Consider the following 23,305-nt stretch of genomic DNA (forward strand, 5'->3'; position numbering starts at 1 on the left):
TGAAAAAAGACACATGTCCATCAAGTTCAACCAAGGGAAGGGAAAAGGGAAGGAAAAATTTCTACACATAGGAGCTAATATTTTTTTGTTCTAGGAAATTATCTAACCCTTTTTTAAAGCCATCTACTGTCCCTGCTGTGACCAGCTCCTGCGGTAGGCTATTCCATAAATTCACAGTTCTCACTGTAAAGAAGCCTTGTCGCCTCTGCAGCTTGAACCTTTTTTTCTCCAGACGGAGGGAGTGCCCCCTTGTTTTTTGAGGGGGTTTTACAAGGAACAGGATTTCACCATATTTTTTGTATGTGCCATTAATATATTTATATAAGTTAATCATGTCCCCCCTTAGTCTTCTTTTTTCAAGGCTAAATAGGTTTAATTCTTTCAATCTTTCCTCATAACTTAAATTCTCCATGCCCCTTATTAGCTTCGTTGCTCTTCTTTGTATTTTTTCCAACTCCAGGGCATCCTTTCTATGAACTGGAGCCCAGAACTGAACTGCATATTCTAGATGAGGCCTCACTAATGCTTTGTAAAGTGGCATTATTACATCCCTGTCCCGCGAGTCCATGCCTCTTTTAATACACGACAATATCCTGCTGGCCTTTATAAAAAGTATTTTTCTCAAGCTTACTTAAAGAGGCTCTGTCACCAGATTTTGCAACCCCTATCTGCTATTGCAGCAGATAGGCGCTGCAATGTAGATTACAGTAACGTTTTTATTTTAAAAAAACGAGCATTTTTGGCCAAGTTATGACCATTTTTGTAGTTATGCAAATGAGGCTTGCAAAAGTCCAAGTGGGTGTGTTTAAAAGTAAAAGTCCAAGTGGGCGTGTATTATGTGCGTACATCGGGGCGTTTTTAATACTTTCACTAGCTGGGCGCTCTGATGAGAAGTAACATCCTCTTCTCTTCAGAACGCCCAGCTTGTGACAGTGCAGATCTGTGACGTCACTCACAGGTCCTGCATCGTGACGGCCACATCGGCACCAGAGGCTACAGTTGATTCTGCAGCAGCATCAGCGTTTGCAGGTAAGTCGATCTTACCTGCAAACGCTGATGCTGCTGCAGAATCAACTGTAGCCTCTGCTACCGATGTGGCCGTCACGATGCAGGACCTGTGAGTGACGTCACAGATCTGCACTGTCACAAGCTGGGCGTTCTGAAGAGAAGAGGATGTTACTTCTCTTCACAGCGCCCAGCTAGTAAAAGTATTAAAAACGCCCCGATGTACGCACCTAATACACGCCCACTTGGGCTTTTACTTTTAAACACACCCACTTGGACTTTTGCAAGCCTCATTTGCATAATTACAAAAATGGTCATAACTTGGCCAAAAATGCTCGTTTTTTAAAAATAAAAACGTTACTGTAATCTACATTGCAGCGCCTATCTGCTGCAATAGCAGATAGGGGTTGCAAAATCTGGTGACCGAGCCTCTTTAAGGACTTTATTTTCAGTTCAGTGCCGTTTTTCCCAGTGTCATGTTCCCAGTGTCCTCCTTATGGCCACGACTCCCGTCCATAATATGGGAGGATGCAGAATGATGTATCTAGTCACATTCTCGATTCTCAGCTATATTATGGACAGGAATCGGGGCCCTAGGAAAGATAGTCACAAGAAGGGGGCATGGATTAGACCCCAGGAAAACGGTGCTGAAATGGTGTAAATAGTAAGTTTAACAAAATACTGTTTATATGGCACTGCTGAAAGTTTTCTTAACGTGACCAACCCCTTTAAAGAAGGTGCAAAAAGCATTTAACCATTTGCCATCACAGCCATTTTTATTGGGGAAACTGAAAAAAACGGGAGTGGAAAGGGAAGAAAAAAACATTGTTTTTTGGGTTTTGTTTTTACGGCGATCAAGTACAGCAAAAGCTACATGCTAACTATATTCAGCAGATCAATAAAATTATGGCGATACCAAACACACACTATATATATATATATATATATACACATATACATACATTATATATATATATATATATATATATATATATATATATATTATGTGTGTGTTTTGTTCTATGATGTATTACTTTTCTAAAGAAATAACTATTTGTTAAAAACAAGTTTGTTTTTGGTCGTCATTCTGAGTGCCGTAACAATTTTGAACGGAGCAAGGGGTCGTTTTATGCAGGGCAAGATGTAGTTTTGATTTGGTACCATTTTTTGTTACGGTTACTCAACCTACAGGGTGGACGCCGTAGGTTAGGAAAGTACTGACCGACATTGCAAAACCAATTATGTTAATTTTGACATTACTTTAGGGGTAAAATGGTTAAAAATATGTATATATTTTATTTTATTTTTTTAAAACCCTTATATTTAAAAATTTTATGTACGTTATTAAAAACTAACTTTTGTAAATTTTTCTTAGTCCCCCTAAGGGACTTGAACAAGCGATTTGTAATAAATGTCAGATCGTTGGGGGTCTAACTGCTGGGACCTCCAACGATCCAAAGAACGGAGGTCCAGGAGTGCCCTTTGTGAATGGAGCAGGACTGCTCTCGGCTATCTCCAGCAGTCTCATAGTACTGTGAATAGGTAATAAATCATTATAATAAGGAAACCCCATAACTTCAACTCAGGAAGGGCTTCTATAGAGGACAAAGATGGCAGACCTGGGGGTCTTCAATAGCCAAACTACCATGATAATCAGCACCCGCAATAATTTCAACAGGATGACAGAGGGCCGCCTCTTTCTAAAGGCTTAGATGCCCCAGTCGCTATTAACCACATCATTTAAGTGGTTAAAAGGCCAGGATCATAGTTCTCTCCAATCCTAGTGGCGGTAACAGCCAGCCACATCCACTGGGTATGGAGTGGGCTCCGCTCGTTTCACACTCCCCCTTACCAGACAGGAACGGATTAAAACAAATTAGTTTGGCACTCCGGAATGTACTCCACTTTTTTGTGCAATTTCTGCCACAACTTTGACACATTTTGAGAAGTAAGTCTCCCCCGCTATGTTTGTATCAAAAGCCTCACACAAAATATATATCGGTCTGTTTTCTGGTTTTCTATCATTGTAGTCCACAGAAAGGGGCTTGTTCACATCAGCATTGCATTTCCTTTTATCTGTTCCATCAGAGGTACAGATGAACAGAAAGACAAACGGAAAGAATCATTTCTGTTTGCAACACCATTGACCTCATTATTTTTTTTATTTCAGTTTGCCCCCATTCCGCTAGGCTTCAGTTTTTTTTTCACGGAAATAATAGCGCAGCACATCACAATAAATCCCATTAAAAAACAGAAACCTAGCGGAACGGAGGCAAACAAGCTGAAACAAAAAAATATCAATGAAATCAATGGTATTGCAAATGGAAACTATACTCTGTTCATCTGACAGAACAGGTGAACGGAAATCCAAAATGGAAGTTCAACACGGATGCGAACAAGCCCGCAGGGAACTTTATTTTGTAACAACTTTAATAGCATGCTAAAATGTTTAAAATGGCAACAAGAATCTCATGCAAGTTTTTTTTTAAGAACTGGTCCGCGGACACCTTTTGCCATTACTGAAATAAAAAAGATTCAAAGCCTTCTAATTAGATCCCAGATCTGGGAAATATCCGAATTTAACAGACACTTCTATCTGTAGATAATGCTCTTTTATCCTGACAATTCAGAACATTGTGTTCAATTTATGGAGGTGAAGGAGACATTTCAATTTACAATTTGACACTTATCAGGATTGAAACAATGCAGAGTAACTGGCAAACTCCAAGTGTACACCGTAGCACAAAAAAAAAAAAAAGTGAGCGATCCCTAAAATAAATTAAATCTATGGTAACCCAATATTAATAGCATCAAGAACTGTAGTTGAAAATGACTTGTCTTATTAGTTTAAAGGTGATGTGTAAGCTCCTGCACAACATGTATGCAAAGGAAGAATATAATAGGGCAACCAAATGTTCATCTTAGCGATTAGCATTAATATAAGCCATAACTTCTGAATGTGTCTCATATTTGGCTATTCAAAAATATATTAGAAACAAAGCGGCTACAAAAGAAAATGGCCATATGACAGCAGGAAACAAAGAGGGAGAGTGAATTGCCAACACCTAACTCTTCCTGTGTGATTTTTAATGTTTGGACTTTTCAGCCAAAACCACATTGGCAATCTCAACACCTTCTGTGCCCATCATGGACAGCAAATAACTATACACCAGAAAGCAGCAGCTCCTGGCATTTGTTTTAATGCAAGGACAACTGCGCTTAACAACCGGTTTCCAAACTACTTAAGGAATTCACTAGAGCTTCTGCTGATACTTCAACGTGCCGGTGTTATTCATACTGAGCACTTCGCTTGGGAGGGAGCCATAGCCTTGACACGTTTGGATCGGAAGTGCAAAGGAGAAAAATAAAAAATATCTATCTAGAGATATACGAAAGATACAAGAAAGAGCAGCACCAGCAAATAAGATAAATCACCTTTTATAGGATGTGTGTGTGCAAGCCTCCAGACTATGACCAATAGGAATTTAAGATTTCAAAGAATAGGCAACACTCCACGTCTTGGTATCAAAATAAGTGAAAAAGCTTTTATTCACCCATATGGCAAAGTGCACTTTGCCATATGGGTGAATAAAAGCCTTTTCACTTTTCTTGATACCAAGACGCGGAGTGCTGCTATATATATATATATATATATATATATATATATATATATATATCCCTCAAAGCAACGTTTCAGCTCTGTCCGCTAGATCCTTTCTTAAGCCTTTAATCTACGGCGTGCTGCCTATTTTTTGCCTATTTTTTGCTATATATATATATCCCTCAAAGCAACGTTTCAGCTCTGTCCGCTAGATCCTTTCTTAAGCCTTTAATCTACGGCGTGCTGCCTATTTTTTGCTTTTTATATACACGGGACGTGGGTCTGTTCCCCAGGGCCTGCACCCGCAAGCTGCCTGTGCTGCTGGACTCTGGATCGTCTCATATATATATATTTTTTGCATACTTTATATCTGGGAAATGGACTTGGATCCTCCAAAGCACATTTAAAACACTTCAGTGAATTTACCAGATATAAAAGCATGCAAAAAATACTTTACCTATCCAGCCCTGTTATAACTGCCGTTTTGACCCTCCACTTCCTGTTCTTAGGTGAAACTACAAATTTCTACACGCTCTTCTTCCACCTTCACTCCTGTTTCTTCGCCCATTAATAGCCCATTGTCCAGACTCCAAAATCATTCATATACAAAACAGCTGTGACGGAGAAGAGCTTCCTTCCCCTCCCTATGTCGGATTCTGTGACGATTCTGCGGGCTCTAAGAAATAGGGAGCATTCAGATGTTGCAATTGAGGTGTGAATCTTGCTGTGTGGCAGAGAACCACGCAGCAAAAAAACACACATGGTTTTCCTGCAATTACCACGGTTTTCCAGTTTGTCAACTTCACTTGTGCTACCTGCAGAACCGTGTAAATTCACTGTAAAACCATGTGTGCTTTTTTTTTTGCCATGCGGTTTTTGTCTGAATAGACCCTTAGTTCAGTAGCTAAGCAGGCCCCTTCGGCAATGTCACAAAACAACATGCCAACACAGGGAGGGAAAGGAAGATCAGTACTACGTGTGGCACGTAACAGAATTTATCACAACTACAGACCTTCTGGACCCACATCACCGCTGGTAAAATTAGGCAATCCACGGACTTCACAAAATTACAGTATATATTGGTAAGTGTTTTGATTTTAATAATAACGAGAAGGTTATTTGCAAATGGACATTGCCTTTAAAGGGGTTTTCCCCACAAGGGACATTTATGACATATCCACAGGAGAAGTCATAAATGTCAGATGTTAGATAGATGCGGGTCCCACCTCTGGTACCTGCACCTATCTCTCTAACGGAGCCCCTAAATCTCATTCTACGTCGGTGTGTGATTTCCAACCATGAAGGTGAAGACAGCGCAGCTCGCTGAGCAACGCCGTTTTCGTAAGCCCCATAGAACTGAATGGTAGCTACGGAAACAGTGTAGCTCGCATGCTACGCTGCTTCCGTAACTGGTATTCACTATGGGAATTACAGAAACAGCGTAGCCCATCGTCAGGAAGTGGGCGGGAGTGAGCGATAGCAGACAAAGCTAGAACGGGGTTTAGGGGGCCCCGTTCTAGAGAGATGCGGATCCCACCTCTGGGACCCGCACGGAAACCTCAGACGGAACCCCGGAACGGAAAGCCAACGCTGATGTGAACAGGCCCTTATTCCTTCACTCTGGTCCATGAAATGCAAGTTTCCAAGGTGCTCTGTGCACTACAGGTTCTTACCACTGTAAACAAAATGGCTGCATGTTACTGGGCTACACAGGACTGGTCGTCAAAATGACACCCCTTTCTCTAAGGTTCACATCACTGTTCCTTTCCACTGAGGGGTTCCGTCTGAGGTTTCCGTCGGTTTAACATCTCAACGGAAAGCCAAATGGAAACCTATGCTTCGGTTTCCCTCACCATTGATATCAATGGTGACAGAAACATTGCTTAAGATTTTAACCCGACAAACCTCTGACGGAACCCCTCAACGGAAGGGCAACGGTGATGTGAACAGGCCCCAACATCACTTCCTGCACCTCACATACTTTCAGTTCTGCCCGCCTCCTGCATTAACTTTGTACATAAAACGGTTACTGAGAGCTCTCTGCTCCCTTCCTGATTATTCACCCTGCTTTCTCATCCAAATACAAGAGGAGGCAGCTAAACTGGAGAAGAAAACTCATAGTTTTACCAGAATTATGTGCAGAGTGCGAGCAAGCGGCAGGCAGAGAAGCCTGTAAGGTGCAGCTACAGCCAGTAGCTGCAGAGCAGGAAGTAATATCAGAGTAGGGGCGACGTTTGGCATCTTCTCCTGCATAGCCCAGTGACATGCAATCTTTTTATTGTCTCCTATAGTGTACACAGCACCTGGGACACTTGCATTTGACGGATCAGAGTGAAAGAATTAATAGGCCTGGAATATGTTAAAGCATACCCAAGTTTTCAGATCACTTTTCAGAATAAGCGGTCATATGTGTGTACATGAGGAATAAAACGATTTCCAGCCATATGACATATTATATTCTGTTTTTAGCAGTTTTCCCCTCTGCAGGCTCTCGAATTGTCAGTTCTCCCCGAGATAGTGGGCGGAGCCTAAGTGCTATCAGGTCTTCTACACTGCACACAGAGGAAAATCCTGCTTCCCTAGCTCTTTCTATCACATATATAGAAGCTGCAGCAGCATGGAGGAGATTATACAGCAGTAATAAGCAGTATAGCTGAGAATCCAGTACTGCAGCAGGTCTGCCTGTTTTTGCATTCTGCTCACCTCTCTATAGACTAGTATGGGCAGCTTGTTTATGTCTATTTCTATCGCTGCTCCCTCTTCCTGCTCCCCCCTCCATGGACTTCTACTGGCAAGAAGTGATGACACACCACCACTTTCTGCAATCCGTCGCTTCTGCTCCGTAACTAGTCATGGATTTTGCTTGACAAAAGGGGGTGGGGACAGCTGATTACAGGAAAGTTGACACCTAGTGGTAATAACGTCACACAGACTTTGTACTTTACTTAGCGGATAAAAACAACATTTTATCATGCAAAATTGATATATCAAGTATATTATTTGCTTAGCATAAGTTGTTTGTAGTATCCTTTTAAAATTACCCTAGTAGGTCCTTTTCACTAACTCTGAACATTTTCCAGTGTTTAAAATTATGGGCTGTACAAAGAAACAGAGTCCTCACGACTCTGTACAACGTACCACAATACATGTTTATTCTCCCCTAAAAGCATTGCTTTCCCTAGAGAAACTTTCCAAATACGCTAACAGCTATAGCATGCCACCTCTATATGTATTCATATAAAATTGGAGGTACAGTACTGAGGAATAGTAGAACTTCACAGAAGTAGGAGTGCCGCATTATAGCTCAGAACTTGCCTCAATACAAGATTCAGTTATGTGAATAGAACAGTAAAAGTAGTTCTGTTTTGAGTAGAAAATAAGCAGAAGCATAGAATTAAAAAAAAATAAAAAATGGTGTTCGATCACAAGTTAATTTTGAATAGTCAAAAAATATGATTGTTTACAGATTTCGTACAAACATTTGAAAGGTACACAAAATAAAAACCTATCTAGAAACGACAGATTTTGGCAGTACAGTGGGAAGAAAATCTGAGATACACAAAGACGAGGCAGTAATTTAAATACAAGTATCAGCCTTTACTGTAACTTGTCATGTTTTTGGCTTTGTTCAGTGCATGTTTAACAAACATGTGGCTTCCTGTATGGACCATCATCTTTCCTTTCATCCTTACAAAAGCAGATAGTCGAAAAGCCGTGTATTGTATCAAGCTATGCTGGTATAATGCTGCCCGGAAACACAAAGTCGATCCCTGTTGTACAACTCCGGGTTCTTCTGTGCAGTGTCAATCTTCAACAGTGTGTTTACCAAACACCGTAATGAATTACAGAATCATTTATGGCTGACAAATATACGCATAAGGTTACACTAAAAGCACTATTCCAACAAAAGCAGCACTCTGTAGGAAGCGTTCTTCCTTTTCTAAGTCAAAATGTCACATTTCAGCCCAGTGCAGCTGAGAAAAACATTTCTAGACAGTCACTACTTTGCTCTTTGTGAAATGGGGAAAAAAAAGAAAAATTAATACAGCCATAGATTGGAGTATACATGACCTTAAGGATAACAAATTATTAATATGCGTGGATTAAACTCCCTGAGCAGCTGTCAGGACATGCTGGGAGTTTGTTATTCAAGAGCCACATAGTGTAGATCATACTACGCTATATAGTATATACTGCTATTGTGATTAGTGTAATATTGGTATTGTAGGAGAAAGCTTATCACCTAAACTTAATTACGCCTTTTAAGGGAATCTATCAGCAGGTTTAGGCTTCCCGATCCGGAGGCAGCATAAAGTAGTGCCAGAGAAAGGCGATTTTGTCCTTGTTCACATTGTACTGCCAGGCCAGTCTTCCAGCTCCCTTAGGTATACACTCTGTGGCCTCTACCTGTTTGAGCTTACCACCTCCACCTGTGTGAGCCGCTTAATAAATAAGGTGCATATTGTGCTGTCTGTGCATCTGACTTGCGCTATAATTCACGTGAGTTTCTGGTGTAAATAATAGTAAATCTAAAAGAACCGTGGTTGGCGTGCTCCCTTTTGCCAAGCCATGACACCTGTTTTTTGTTGGTTTTTTTTTCAAATGGCAAATCCCGGGCGTTAAAATGATAAATCACAATTTTGTGCTAAACAGCCATGCGCCAAAATTTGTTACTTTTATGGTGCAAATCAATTAGTAAATTAGGACCTATGCACTTGCAAAGAGTTGACCCACAGCATATAATATCTATATGCTATGCTGCAAACACAGCCAACAGAAGGCCACTGTTAAATCTAATTAATAAAGCTAAAATTAAAGAGTTCACAAATTTCCTTTAAGTAAATAGACGATAAATGATATTTAGTCTTTTTTTAAACGTTGTAGCTATTTTTTTCTATTTGGAAAAGCCTCCACTTGGGGGCGGCCATATTGGAGACACTTCCTTCCTTCCTGTAATTCCTGTGTAGTCAGTAGTGTCAGGTATGTGTGCTTTATCGCAGCTGAGATTAATTTAAGGTCCCAAACTGCTAATACCGCTATATAGGAAAGGATGACAGTATTCTAAACTTTCCTTTGTTTCCAAAGTCAGGTAAAGCAGAAACCACGTAAAATGCAGGACACTTTCTGGAATGCAGGACTCTTTAGCACCCATGTGCATAGAGTGCCAGAGAAATAAAAACACCAACTTATGCTAACCAAATAGTATACCTGATATAGATAAGCTTTGTAATTGACTTACTATTAAAATGTAGTTTTATCCATGCAAATTCTGTGTGAACTTACTGCCACTAGGTGTCTCTCTTCCCGTAATCTGCTGTCCACCCCCTGTTGTCAAGCAACATCCATCTCGTGTTACAGAACAGAGGACACAGACTGCAGGAAGTGGGGAGGAGGGGGGGGGGTGTCTCTTCACAGCCCATCAATAGAAGTCTATAGAGATGGGAGCAGGAGAAGGAAGCAGAGAGACAAACTTTTCGAAGAAGTCTATGGAGAGGGGAAGCAGGAGGAGGGAGCCGGCAAAGAGAACTCTTGCTTTTAAGCGTTATATCTCACCCCAGTGCTGGATTCTCAGCTACACCGCTCCGCTCCCTATTGCTGTATAATGTTCTCCGCGCTGAGGTTACATATACACAGATACAGTCACACAACAGTGAAAAAAAATGGTCATTAAAAACTGATCAATAGTCAGTTTTTCATGTCCATTTTGCATCAGTGTGTTAAATGGATTTCCTTTGTCAGGTTTTTTTTTTGGCCCAATCCCCAGAAAACACCACAGTGCCCCCAGAGTGCCCATGCAGATAGCACTCCCAAATGCAGATAGAACTCCCACATCCAGATAGCAGGACCCCCTCCCTTGCAGATCACACCACCCTTTCTTGCAGATAGCGCCACTGTAGCTGCCACTAGTAGCTGAATCCCCGGCTCTGACTGGGGATTCAGCTCCTAGTGGGAGTTACAGTGGTGCAAACTGCAAGGGAGGGGTGCTATCTTCAAGGAGGGGTAGTATCTACAGGGCAGTGTGGCTATACACTAGGAGTCCCTGCTTCCCCACAGAACTGCTGTTCTGTACTGTATCATTTTGTTCAGTATAGAACAGCAGTTCCATGGGGAAAAAGGGGACAGAACGGGTGCAGCTTCTCAGACAGGGCACACCAGGCAGGTGACTAGGTGGAGCGGAGCTTACTTCTGCAGCACGGCGACACTAAAGAATCGATTCAACAATTCTGTTGAAAAACAGAATCGGAGGCGGCCTTGAGGGTGAATTAATCGAATTAGTAGTTGTCGAATAATGCTGCAAAGTAAGAATGTTTTCGAAAATAGAAGTGTTAATAGTTTTTTTTTATCAATTAACAAAATGCAAAGTGAATGAACAAAAGAGAAATCAAAATCAATATTTGGTGTGACCACCCTTTGCTTTCAAATCAGCATCAATTCTTCTAGGTACACTTGCACAGTTTTTGATGGAACTCAGGAGGTATGTTGTTCCAAACATCTTGGAAAGCTAACCACAGATCTTCTGTGGATGTAGCCTCCCTCAAATCCTTCTGTCTCTTCATGTAATCCCAGACAGATTCTATAATGTGGAGATCAGTTCTCTGTGAGTACCAGATCATCACTTCCAGAACTCCTTGTTCTTCTTTACGCTGTATGTTTGAGGTTGTTGTCCTACTGCAGAACAAATTTGGAGCCAATCAGACGCCTTGATTGGCTACCCTGATGGTACTATACGATGGATAAGTATCTGCATAAGTATCTGCCTGTATTTCTCAGCATTGAGGACACCATTAATCCTGACCAAATCCAGAAATGCAGCCCCAAACTTGCAAAGAACCTCCGCCATGCTTCACTGTTGCCTGCAGACACTTACTATTGTCCCGCGCTCCAGCACTTCGGCGAACGAACTGCCTTCTGTTACAGCCAAATATTTCAAACATTTTGACTCATCAGTCCAGAGCACCTGCTGTAATTTTTCTGCACCCCAGTTCCTATGTTTTCGTGCACAGTTTAGTCACTTGGCCTTCTTTCCACGTCGAAGGTATAGCTTTTTGGACGCTATTTTCCATGAAGGCCACTTTTGGCCAGACTTCTATGAACAGTAGATGGATGGGCCTGGGTTCCACTGGTTTCTGCCATTTCTGAGCTAATAGCACTGCTGGGCATCTTCCGATTTCAAAAGGAAGTAAGCATGTGTCTTTGATCTGCTGCACCACTTTTCTTTTGCCGACCACTACGTCTACGGTCCTCAATGTTCCCTCAGTCTTAGTGTTTCTTCAAAAGAGCTTGAACAGCACATCTTGAAGTCTCAGTCTGCATTGAAATCTTTGCCTGGGAGAAACCTTGCTGATGCAGAATAACTACCTTGTGTCTTGTTGCTGTGCTCAGACTAGCCATGGTGAACCTGTGACATGAAACAGTGTTCCACAATCTCACCTTTGTAGCAGAGTTTAGCTGTTCCTCACCCAGTTTTAATAAGGATTATAAATTTTGAAAAAATATATATATTTAAAAACTGGATATTTTTTGGAGAGCGCTCCTCAGTAAGACGAAAAGGCAGATAAGTGCTGGTAAGCTGATTTATTAAGCAACACAGGATGGGCAACGCGTTTCAAAGCAGAACATGCGTCTTCATCAGGCCGACCTATTTCTCGGCCTGACGAAGACACATGTTCTGCGTTGCCCATCCTGTGTTGCTCAATAAATCAGCTTACCAGCACTTATCTGCCTTTTCTGCTTACTGAGGAGCGCTCTCCAAAAAATATCCAGTTTTTAAATATATATATATTTTCAAAATATATAATCCTTATTTTCCTGCGGCTCAATTCCCTTGATGCCGGTACCTGGATATGGAAAACTGCAACTTGGCTACAAAAGCGGCCTTTTACACTAAGCTGTACCTGCCAGTACTAGCTTTTATGGTGAGCCTAATCACTTACCTTTATTATTCATTGCCCTATCTATAAAAGGTTTATCTTGCACCATGTGGCGCTGTGTATATTTTTCTCTCTTCAGACATCACCCAGTTTTAAGCCTCCTACACAGCGGTTACTGTTACCGTTAATACCCGTTTCAACCTACATATGAAAATGATTATCATTAAAACCTGTTTGGTAGAATGACGTCGGCAGAGTAGTACTGGAGTCCCCCAGCCAAGCATCAGCTGATGCTCTGCCTGGAGACCACAGAATTTCTGCCCACGTCACTGTCAATGTATGGACAATGACGTCGATAGAGCGAGCAGTACTGGAGTCCTGGAGCAGAGCATCAGCTGATGCTGTGCTCAGGGATACCAGTACTGCTCTGCCGACGTCATTGTCCATATATGGACAGTGACCGTGATGTCAGCATAAGTTGTTGAGTCCCCAGGAAGAGCATCAGCTGATGCTCTGCTCGGGTATTCCAGCGATAGGAAACTCCTAAATTGACCAAATATGGACGTCAGGAGCAGTGCTGGAGTCCCGAGCAAAGCGCTAGCTGATGCTCTGCTCGTGACTCAAGCAATAGGCAATGTGACAGCCCCTTGCGGTCATGTTCACGAACAGCCAAGAGCTCAGTCACATGGGGCCGTGTCGGAGCGCCATCGCTATTAGAAAAGCTCCAACACTTCCTGAATAATTCATGAGGTTTGAACTGCACCATTTAGTACAGAATTTTTAATTAAAGTATATTAGTAAGTTACTTAGTTTCACATAAATATATTATCACAATTACATTTTTGGTCCCCAGATATCCCCTTAATGACCGAGCCTGAAAAGACCTTAATGACCAGCTCATTTTTTCTGTTTTTGCCCCTCTGCCTTTCAACAGCCATAACGTTTTTATTTTTTTGTTGACGTGGCTGTATGAGGCCTTGTTTTATGCGAGAGAAATGGTATACTTTTTTCCCCACAGTTTGCGGGTAAAACATTTTTTTTTTTTACGCCGTGAATATAGGAAAAGTGATTCTCTGCATTGTTTTTCTTGTTTCTTTTTTATCCCATTCACGTTTCACGCTAAGTAAACCATTAAATTAATTCTTCAGGTTATTACAGTCGTGTAGATACCCAATATGTATAGGTTTTCTGTTTTTATGTGATGTGGGGGCAATAAAATATATTTTATGCAAAATAATGACTTTATTGGGACTTTAATTTATTTATTCATTTAACTTTATTCTTAATTTTTTACTAATAATGTATTAGCATACTCCTGCAGGCTAAAACATTACACTGTGTCACTATGACACAGGCTGCTAATCGGGCAGCACATGGTATGCCCGAACAGCAGGCAAACGGAACAGACAGCCCTGGGGTCCTTTGTAGGTCCCCAGGGCTGACTGCAGAGGGATTCCCCTGTCTTTGATCGCATCACCGGAGACCCGGTGATGCGATCAAAGAGGGGGAATTCCCTTTGATCATGCCACATTCACAGACCGCAAAATCAAAGGGTTAAACAGCTGGGGATGGAATGTTTTCCGACCGCAGCTGTGTTCAGGAGGCTGCTCTGAGATCAGGAGCTGTTCGTTACAGCCCCTGCTTAGAGGATGACCGCTCACACGAGCACTCATCAGCCTCCTCTACAGCGACGCCAAAAGACGTCATTGTAGACTGGGGACCTGCACCGCCTGACTTCAAAAGATAGTGGACCGTCGGGAAGGGGTTAATATTCATTCATTAAAAATCCAAGAGAAGTCCAGCGAGTTCAGAAACAGTCAAAGCTTTTTTTCAATGTATATAATTTGTGGTAAGTATCTATGTGATATGTCAATTCATGACAAGAATATTAGCCCTTTACTTGAAAATAATATACATACCCATAATACACGACACTAGATTTAAGCCCTGTGTTCTTAAGATAGATTAAGCGCAGGAGAATTATTTTACAGCCAACACCACAATTTGTTTCTAATATTCCACAATCACTCAGAAACATAACAGAATAAATCTGTTATGTAGGATCATTAAAAGGAGAACAATCCCTTTACAAAGCCTGACAATCTGAAAATGGAAAGATAATCGTGGCATTAGAAATAATGGGTTTTATTCACAATAGTGTTATGATGATCAGATTAGCATGGCATTACCTGGTACTCATTCGGCCAGAAGGTGCTAACTGCCAACTCAGCCCTCGACCAGTCCTTTCCAGTAGCGCCAGTTACATTCCAGATAGGGTTTGCAAGAGGTCCCTTGTTCACCCGCACAAAAACGTTCAGCGTCCCTGGGTTATCTCGTTTTTGAGTGAAGAGAAGGTAGTTAAAATCAATGCAGTGAGTGTCATTTTCCTTCATGTTAGGAAGCTGAAGACGTGCCTTCTCTCCAGGGTCATGTTTGGAGGAGTCCACAATCATGTAGGAACCTTAAAAGAAAGTTAAAGAAATATCAATGTCAAAGTCATTTTTTTTCTACATCAGGGAATTTTCATCCTACCTGTCTTTAGGACACATGTATCACAGAAAATTATGCTGAACCCGGTTAAAGTGTATTATAAGCAGCAAAATTAAAGGAAATAGCACATTTACTAAAGTTGTTATAGCTACGGAGGGAGCAGAGTTCCCATAACATTGCCAGCATCTAAAAAAGCAACTTGGTAACCCACTGGAATGGAATAACCTCTGTAAAAGTATAAACTAGAAAAACACAGAAAACATTTGCTGAAAGCTTCCTTTGAACTCAACTTAAAGCACACAAGGCAGAGAAAGTAGATAGAAATATTTATAGATAATGATGTATGGGTGTTCTTCTCTCGTATACATATGTATACGAGAGAAGAACATGTTCCTCAAATTCCTTGAATATTTATTTGTACACACACAAACTTACAATATATTAACATTTTATATTTACAATGTCATAAATAACCTTTACATTCACACTCCGGTCCCAAAAAAAAAAAAAAAAAAAAGAGACAAACTTCTTTCCGGATTTTTCCCCCAATATCAGGAAAGTGAATATTTTGCATTTTCAATATAAATGAATAATTCAGATCTGTCCTGAATGTTGCAAGGTATAAAAACTCGACAATCCACAATTCAGGATCAGTTGGTGAAAGAAGCTTTTACATTTAAATGAGAACCTATTTTCCAAAACCGCTAGGTTATGTATAGTACCCAATCTCTAATCGCTCCCTCAACTTTCTATGTTGTTCTAATTTGTCTATTTAGTGTGACAGTCTGCCTGAAAAAAGGAATTAGTTTATTTCCATAAGCACATGATCTGGAAAGCAGAAAAACAAAGCTATTCTGAACCTTACAAAAAACAAATGGCTAGAATTACTAAGACTGGCATTTCATACACCAGTCTAAAACCCAAAAAATATTAGCTCCTGTGTGTAGAAATGTTTTACTTCCCCGTTCCCATCCCTTGGTTGAACTTGATGGACGTGTCTTTTTTCAACCGTACAAACTATGTAAGTCTAAAGGCCCTATTACACCGGCCGATTTAGGGAGCGCCTATCGATCGGCACTCGTCTGCTCCTGTCACAAGGAGCTATGTATGTGGAGCGGTTGTTACTCCGATCGCTCGTCCACAACGATTGTTTTAAAGTTCTTTGAAACTATACGATCAGCAGATGAACGAGCGTTTATCTGCTGATCGCTGCCCTGTTTACACAGGTCAAATATCGTCAACGAGCGTTCTATGAACGATCGTTTGTCCGATAATCGCCCAGTGTAAAACCCCCTTAGGGCCTGTTAAAGAGGCTCTGTAACCAGAATAAAAATGCTCTATCTCCTACATCAGTTTATCGGCGCTGGAATGTAGTTACTAGCAATGTTTTTTTAACAAAGTTATGGCGTTTAGAACATTTATGCAAATGAGGTCCTTAATGCCCAACTGGGCGTTTTTTTATTTTCAACCAAGTGGGCGTATGACAAAGAGGTGTATGACGCTGGCCAATCCGCATCATAAACCTCTCTGTCTTACACCGAAACTAGATTCACTGAGCAGCGCGGTCTCACGAGACCGCTCTGTGACGTCACTTCCGCCCACAGGTCCTTCATCCCTGCGTCTGAAGACAACATCTCTCGTCAGTTGGGCATTAAGGACCTCATTTGCATAAATGTTCTAAACGCCATAACTTTGTTAAAAAACATAGTTTTTAAAATAAAAACACATTACTAGTAACTACATTCCAGCGCCGATAAACTGATGTAGGAGATGGAGCATTTTTATTCTGGTGACAGAGCCTCTAACATCAGCATCAGGGTTCTGTTGATGGGTTCCGCCAGATCTTTAAGTCGGAGGAACTCCTCAACGAAAAGGCAAATGGAAACCGTAGCTTCCGTTTGCAATACCATTGATTGCAAAGGTAATGCTTCCGTTACAAATGGTTTCCGTTGGTTTCGGTTCTGTAAAGTTTTCGGGGTGTTTTTGTTGGCAAAAACAATAGCGTTGTGTTATGCATGACTTAAGGCTTCAAAGAGAACATCTGTGTGTCATGCACCACTTTATCAGGTCAGGCCTTATATTAGGAATATTAGTGTATCAGTTTTGCTCAGGGTATGTCTTTAACCCCTTAAGAACAGCCTGTTTTCACCTTATGGACCAGGCCATTTTTTTTTTTTTAAAAACTGACATGTGTCACTTTATGTGGTAACTTTGGAATGCTTTCACCTATCCAAGAGATTCTGAGATTGAAGAAAAACACCAAAATTTAGAGAAAATGTGTAAAAATTAGCATGTTTCTAAATGTATCAGCTGGTAATAATACCACACAAAATAGTTACTAGTTCGCATATCCCTTATGTCTACTTTAGATTGGCCTCTTTTTGAAAATTTTTATTTTTATAGGACGTTACAAGGCTTAGAACTTCAGCAGCAATTACTCACATTTTCAATAAAATTTCAAAAGGCTGTTTTTGTAGGGACCAGTTCAGAAGTGACTTTGAAACCCCCCATAAATCACCCCATTTTAAAAACTGCACCCCTCAAAGTATTAAAAACAGCTCTTAGAAAGTTTAACCCGTTAGGTACTTCACAGGAATTACAGCAAAGTGGAGGTGAAATTTACAAGTTTCATTTTTTTTGCAGAAAATCCGTTTTAATCCATTTTTTTCTGTAACACAGGTGTTTTACCAGAGAAACGCTACTCAATATTTATTGCCCAGGTTCTGCAGTTTTTAGAAATATTCCACATATGGCCCTGGAGTGGTAATGGACTGAAACACAGGCCTCAGAAGCAAAGGTGCACCTAGTGGATTTTGGGGCCTCATTTTTATTAGAATATATTTTAGGCACCATGTCAGGCTTGAAGAGGTCTTGTGGTGCCAAAACAGTGGAACCCCCCCAAAAGTTAACCCATTTTGGAGACTACACCCCTCAGGGAATTTATCTAGGGGTATAGTGAGCATTTTGACACCACAGGTGTTTTGCAGAAATTATTGGAAGTAGGCCATGAAAATGGAAATAGACATTTTTTTTTCAATAAAATGTAGGTTTAGCTAATTTTTTTTATTTCCACAAGAACTAAAGGAGAAAAAGCGCCCCAACGTTTGTAGAGAAATTTCTCATGAGTAAAATACCCCATATGTGGTAATAAACAGCTGTTTGGGCACACGGCAGGGCTCAGAAGGGAGAGCGCGCCATTTGACTTGGAGCTCAAATTTAGCTGGAATAGTTTGTGGAGGCCATTTCACATTGCCCCCGAGGGGACAAAACAGTGGCAACCCCCAATAGTGACCCCATTTAGGAAACTACACCCCTCAAGGAACTTATCTAAGGGTATAGTTAGCATTTTGACCCCACAGGTGTTTTGCAGAAAATATTGGAAGCAGGCCGTGAAAATGAAAATCAACATTTTTTCCAATAAAATGTAGGTTTAGCTATTTTTTTTTTTTATTTCTACATGGACTAAAGGAGAAAAGGCACCCCAACATTTAAAGAAAATTCTCCTGAGCACAGCAATAACCCATATTTGGTTATAAACTGCTATTTGGACACACGCCAGGGCATGGCTTAGAAGGAAAGGAGTGCTATTTGGCATTCAGATTTTGGCGGATTGGTTTGTGCCGCCAGGTCGCATTTGAAAAGCCCCTGAGGGACCAAAACAGTCTAAACACCCCAAAAGCGACCTCATTTAGGAACTTATCTAACAGTAGAATTAGTATTTTGACCCCACAGGTTTTTTGTTTGAAGTAGGCCGTATTTACTGGTATTTCAATTTATAATGTGGTGGCATGTGTAAAACGTGAAAAGCAAACCAGAGTACATAAAAGGGTACATAAATAATAAAATTAACCCCTCCGCGCTCAGCGACGTATTAATCCGTCGCGCTAACTATTTCGTTAGCGCTCAGCGACGGACTATTACGTCGCGGGAGTAACGGCCATTTCGGCCGTCCTCCCGACACATGCAGGAGCTGTGACAGCTGCTGTCTCGTACAGCAGCTGCCGCAGCTCCTACAGCTGGGACCGATCGCGGTGTCCCCGCTGATTAACCCCTTAAAAGCCGTGTTCAATAGTGATCACGGCTTTTTAGGGGTTAAGCTACAATCGGCAGCCTGCTACGCGATAGCGGCCGGCGATGGTGGCTATGGCAACCGGACACCAAACAATGGCGTCCGGCTCTGCCATCGACGGAAGCCTAGTGGGTCCTGACGAAGTCAGGACCCATTATGCTTGCTGTCAGTGAGTAGCTGACAGTTCTAATACACTGAACTACGCATGTAGTGCAGTGTATTAGAATAGCGATCAGGGCCTCCTGCCCTCAAGTCCCCTAGTGGGACAAAGTAATAAAGTTAAAAAAAAGTTAAAAAAAAGGTGTAAAAATAAGAAAATAAGTTTTAAAAGTAATAAAAGTAAAAATCCCACCTTTTCCCTTATCAGTCCTTTATTATTAATAAAAATATATAAACAAAACAAATAAACTATACATAATTGGTATCGCCGCGTCCGTAACGGCCTGAACTACAAAATTATTTTGTTATTTATCCCGCGCGGTGAACGCCGTAAAAGAAAATAATAAACCGTACCACAATCACAATTGTTTGGTCACTTCACCTCCCAAAAAATGGAATAAAAAGAGATCAAAAAGTCGCATGTACCGAAAAATGGTGCTGATCGAAACTACAGTTCATTACGCAAAAAATAAGTCCTTGCACGGCTTTCTTGATGGAAAAATAAAAACGTTATGGCTCTTAGAATAAGGTAACACAAAAAGTAAATTATTTTTTACAAAAAGTATTTTATTGTGCAAACGCCATTAAAAAAAACCTATAAACATCTGGTATCGCCGTAATCGTATCGCCCCGCAGAATAAAGTGAATGTGTCATTTATAGCGCACGGTGCACGCTGTAAAAAAATAGATTAAAAAAACAATTCTGTTTTTTAGTCACCATGCCACCTAAAAATAGAATAAAAACTGATCAAAAAGTCACATGAACCCCAAGAAAACTACAATGAATTCCTCAAGGGGTCTAGTTTCCAAAATGGGGTCACTTTTGGGGGTTTTCCACTGTTTTGGCACCACAAGACCTCTTCAAACCGGACATGGTGCCTAATAAAAAGGAGGTCTCAAAATCCACTAGGTGCTCCTTTGCTTCTGAGGCCGATGCTTCAGTCCATTACCGCACTAGGGCCACATGTGCGATATATCTCTAAACTGCAGAATCTGGGCAATACGTATTGACTTGCGTTTCTCTGGTAAAACCTTTTGTTATAAAAAAAAATGGTATAAAGAGGATTTTCTGACAAAAAAAAAAAGTATATTTCACCTCTACTTTGCTCTAAATTCCTGTGAAACACCTAAAGGGTTCATAAACCTTTCTAAATGCTTTTGTGAATACTTTGAGCGGTCTAGTTTCTAAAATGGGGTGTTTGATAGGGGTTTCTAATATATAGGTCCATCAAAACAACTTCAGAACTGAACTAGAACCTAAAAAAATAAATAAATTAGGCAATACTTCGCTTCTTACATTATACTGATAATGAGCCGTGCCCACCCCGAGATGACCCCCAGTTTTGACCGTTTGTATAAACGGAGACCCCTATTAGACCGTTTCAGTGCCCGGTTTTCCCAAGCATACACCCCAAGAAGTATATTTCTATTGATGAGTCCTTGGTGGATTTTAAAGGGAGGGTTCAATTCCGCGAGTACCTGCCGGGTAAGAAGGCAAGGTATGGCGTGAAGATGTATGAGCTGTGCGAGAGTGCATCAGGGTATACCTACAGGTTTAGAATATATGAAGGGAAGGACACCAGTATTCCGCCCCCAGAATGCCCCCCCTTACTGGGAGTTAATGCAAAAATTGTGTGGGATTTGGTGCACCCACTGCTGGACCAGGGTTACCACCTCTACCTGGATAATTTTTATACCGGCGTCCCACTCTTCAACTGCCTCGCTTCCAGTCCTGTGGCATGCGGCACTGCTAGAAGAAATCTGAGAGGCCTCCCTAAGACTCTGCAGGGCAAACAAGAAGGGGTGAGATCAGGGCATAATCCAGCAGCATCATATTGTGTGTCAAGTACAAGGACAAGAGAGATGTCACACCAGTACCCATGTACCTGTACGAGGTACCAGTACAGAGACCCCTAAACCAGACTGCATCCTGGACTACAATAGGTACATGGGAGGGGTGGACTTGTCAGATCAAGTTCTGAAGCCCTACAGCGCAATGCGGTGTGGTATAAGAAGCTGGCCGTGCACATCATACAGATGGCATTGTACAATGTGTACGTGCTACGTCGATGTACAGGCCAGAGGGGAACTTTCCTGGAATTTCAAGAGTTTATCAAGAACCTAATCTTTAGGGACCAGGAAGAGGGAGGGGGCACCCAGTACTTCTGGAAGCAGGGCCACACGCATCGCACCAGGGCAGCACTTTCCAGGAGAAGTTCCCCAAACTGGCAAGAAGGGAAAAAAAGTCAAAAGAGGTGCAAAGTCTGCTATAAGAGGGGTATAAGGGAGGACACAATATATCAATGTAACGCGTGTCCCGAAAAACCAGAGCTCTGTATGAAAGAGTGTTTTAAAATTTATCATACATCCCTTGATTTATAATTTACCCCAATTCTACTTACCCTGATGTACTCCGCACAGCTTATCCCTCATTATCTTTCCCTTCTGAACCCTGCTGTGTGCCCAAGCAGCTGATGACAGCCACATTGAGGGTATTGCCATACCCGGGAGAACCCACATTACAGTTTATGGGGTGTATGTCTCTGGTAAAAATGCTTACTACACCTCTAGATGGATGCCTTAAGGGTGTAGTTTTTAAAATGGGGTCACTTCTTGTGGGTTTCAACTGTACTAGGGCTTCTGCACGCATGACTTCGCACCAGAAAATCCCCAGTAGGCAAATGGTGGTCCTTTCGTTCTGAGCCCTCCCATGGGCCCAAACAGCAGTTTATCACCACAAATGGGGTATTGCTGCACTCAGGACAAATTGGGCAACAGAATGGGGTATTTCTTGTGAAAATAAGAAATTTTAAGCCAAAACTACATATTATTGGAAAAAATTAATTTTGTTTTAATTCCCAGCCAAATTAAAATAAGTTCTGTGAAAAAACTATGGGGTCAAAATGGTCACAACACCCATAAATGAATTCCTTGAGGGGTGTAGTTTCCAAAATGGGGTCACTTCTGGTGGGTTTCCATTGCTTTGATACCTCTGGGGCTCTGTAAATGCAACATGGCACCCGAAAACCAATCCAGCAAAATCTGGACTCCAACAAACACATAGCGCTCCTTTTATTCTGAGCCCTCCCATGGGCCCAAACGGCAGTTTATCACCATAGATGGGGTATTGCCGCACTAAGGACAAATTGGGCAACAAAATGGGGTATTTTGTTCCCTGTGAAAATAAGAAATTTTGATCACAAATGACATCTTATTGGAAAAAATAACATTTTTTTAATTTCACAGCCCAATTCAAATAGGTGCTGTGAAAAAACTCTGCAGTCAAAATGGTAACAACAACCATAAATGAATTCCTTGAGGGGTGTAGTTTCCAAAATGGGGTCACTATTCGGGGATTCAAACTGTTTTGGCACCTCAACACCTCTTCAAACCTGGCATGCTGCCTAAAATATATTCTAATAAAAAAGAGGCCTCAGAACGCACTAGGTGCTTCTTTGCTTCTAGGGCTTGTGTTTTAGTCCATGAGCGCAGTAGAGCCACATGTGGGACATTTCTAAAAACTGCAGAATCTGGACAATACATATTTAGTAGTATTTCTCTGGTAAAAAATTCTGTGTTACAGAATTTTTTTTTAATAAAATTGAAATTCAGCAAGAAAAATGAAATTTGCAAATTTCACCTCCACTTTGCTTTAATTCTTGTGAAATGCCTGAAGGGTTAAAAAACTTTCTAAATGCTGTTTTGAATACTTTGAGGGGTCTAGTTTTTAAAAAGGGGTGTTTTATCAGGGTTTCTAATACATAGGCCCCTCAAAGCCTCTTCAGAACTGAAGTGCCTTAAAAAAAAGGCTTTTTAAATTTTCTTAAAAATATAAGAGAAATTGCTGTTTAGGTTCTAAGCCTTGTAACGTCCAAGAAAAATAAAAGAATGTTCAAAAAACGATGCCAATCTAAAGTAGACATATGGGAAATGTGAACGAGTAACTATTTTGGGTGGTATAACCGTCTGTTTTACAAGCAGATGCATTTAAATTCTGAAAAATGCTATTTTTCCAAATTGTCTCTACATTTTGCAATTTTTCACCAATAAACAGTGAATATATCGACCAAATTTTACCACGAACATGAAGCCCAATGCGTCACGAGAAAA

At 41.1% G+C, this 23,305-nt stretch overlaps 1 protein-coding gene across 21 annotated transcripts in view; it reads right to left on the minus strand.

Annotated features, from left to right (window-relative positions):
* The window catches only part of PTPRK (protein tyrosine phosphatase receptor type K), a 473,693-nt gene that overhangs the window by 301,653 nt on the left and 148,735 nt on the right, over positions 1 to 23,305 (minus strand). For all 21 annotated transcript variants that reach the window (XM_075862349.1, XM_075862356.1, XM_075862353.1 and 18 more), the window contains exon 3: positions 14,667 to 14,938. In XM_075862349.1, coding sequence (XP_075718464.1) covers positions 14,667 to 14,938 — 272 coding nt within the window. The remainder of the gene's footprint in view (positions 1 to 14,666; positions 14,939 to 23,305) is intronic.

The sequence above is a fragment of the Rhinoderma darwinii genome, chromosome 4, assembly GCF_050947455.1.
Source record: "Rhinoderma darwinii isolate aRhiDar2 chromosome 4, aRhiDar2.hap1, whole genome shotgun sequence".
Taxonomy (NCBI): Eukaryota; Metazoa; Chordata; class Amphibia; order Anura; family Rhinodermatidae; genus Rhinoderma; species Rhinoderma darwinii.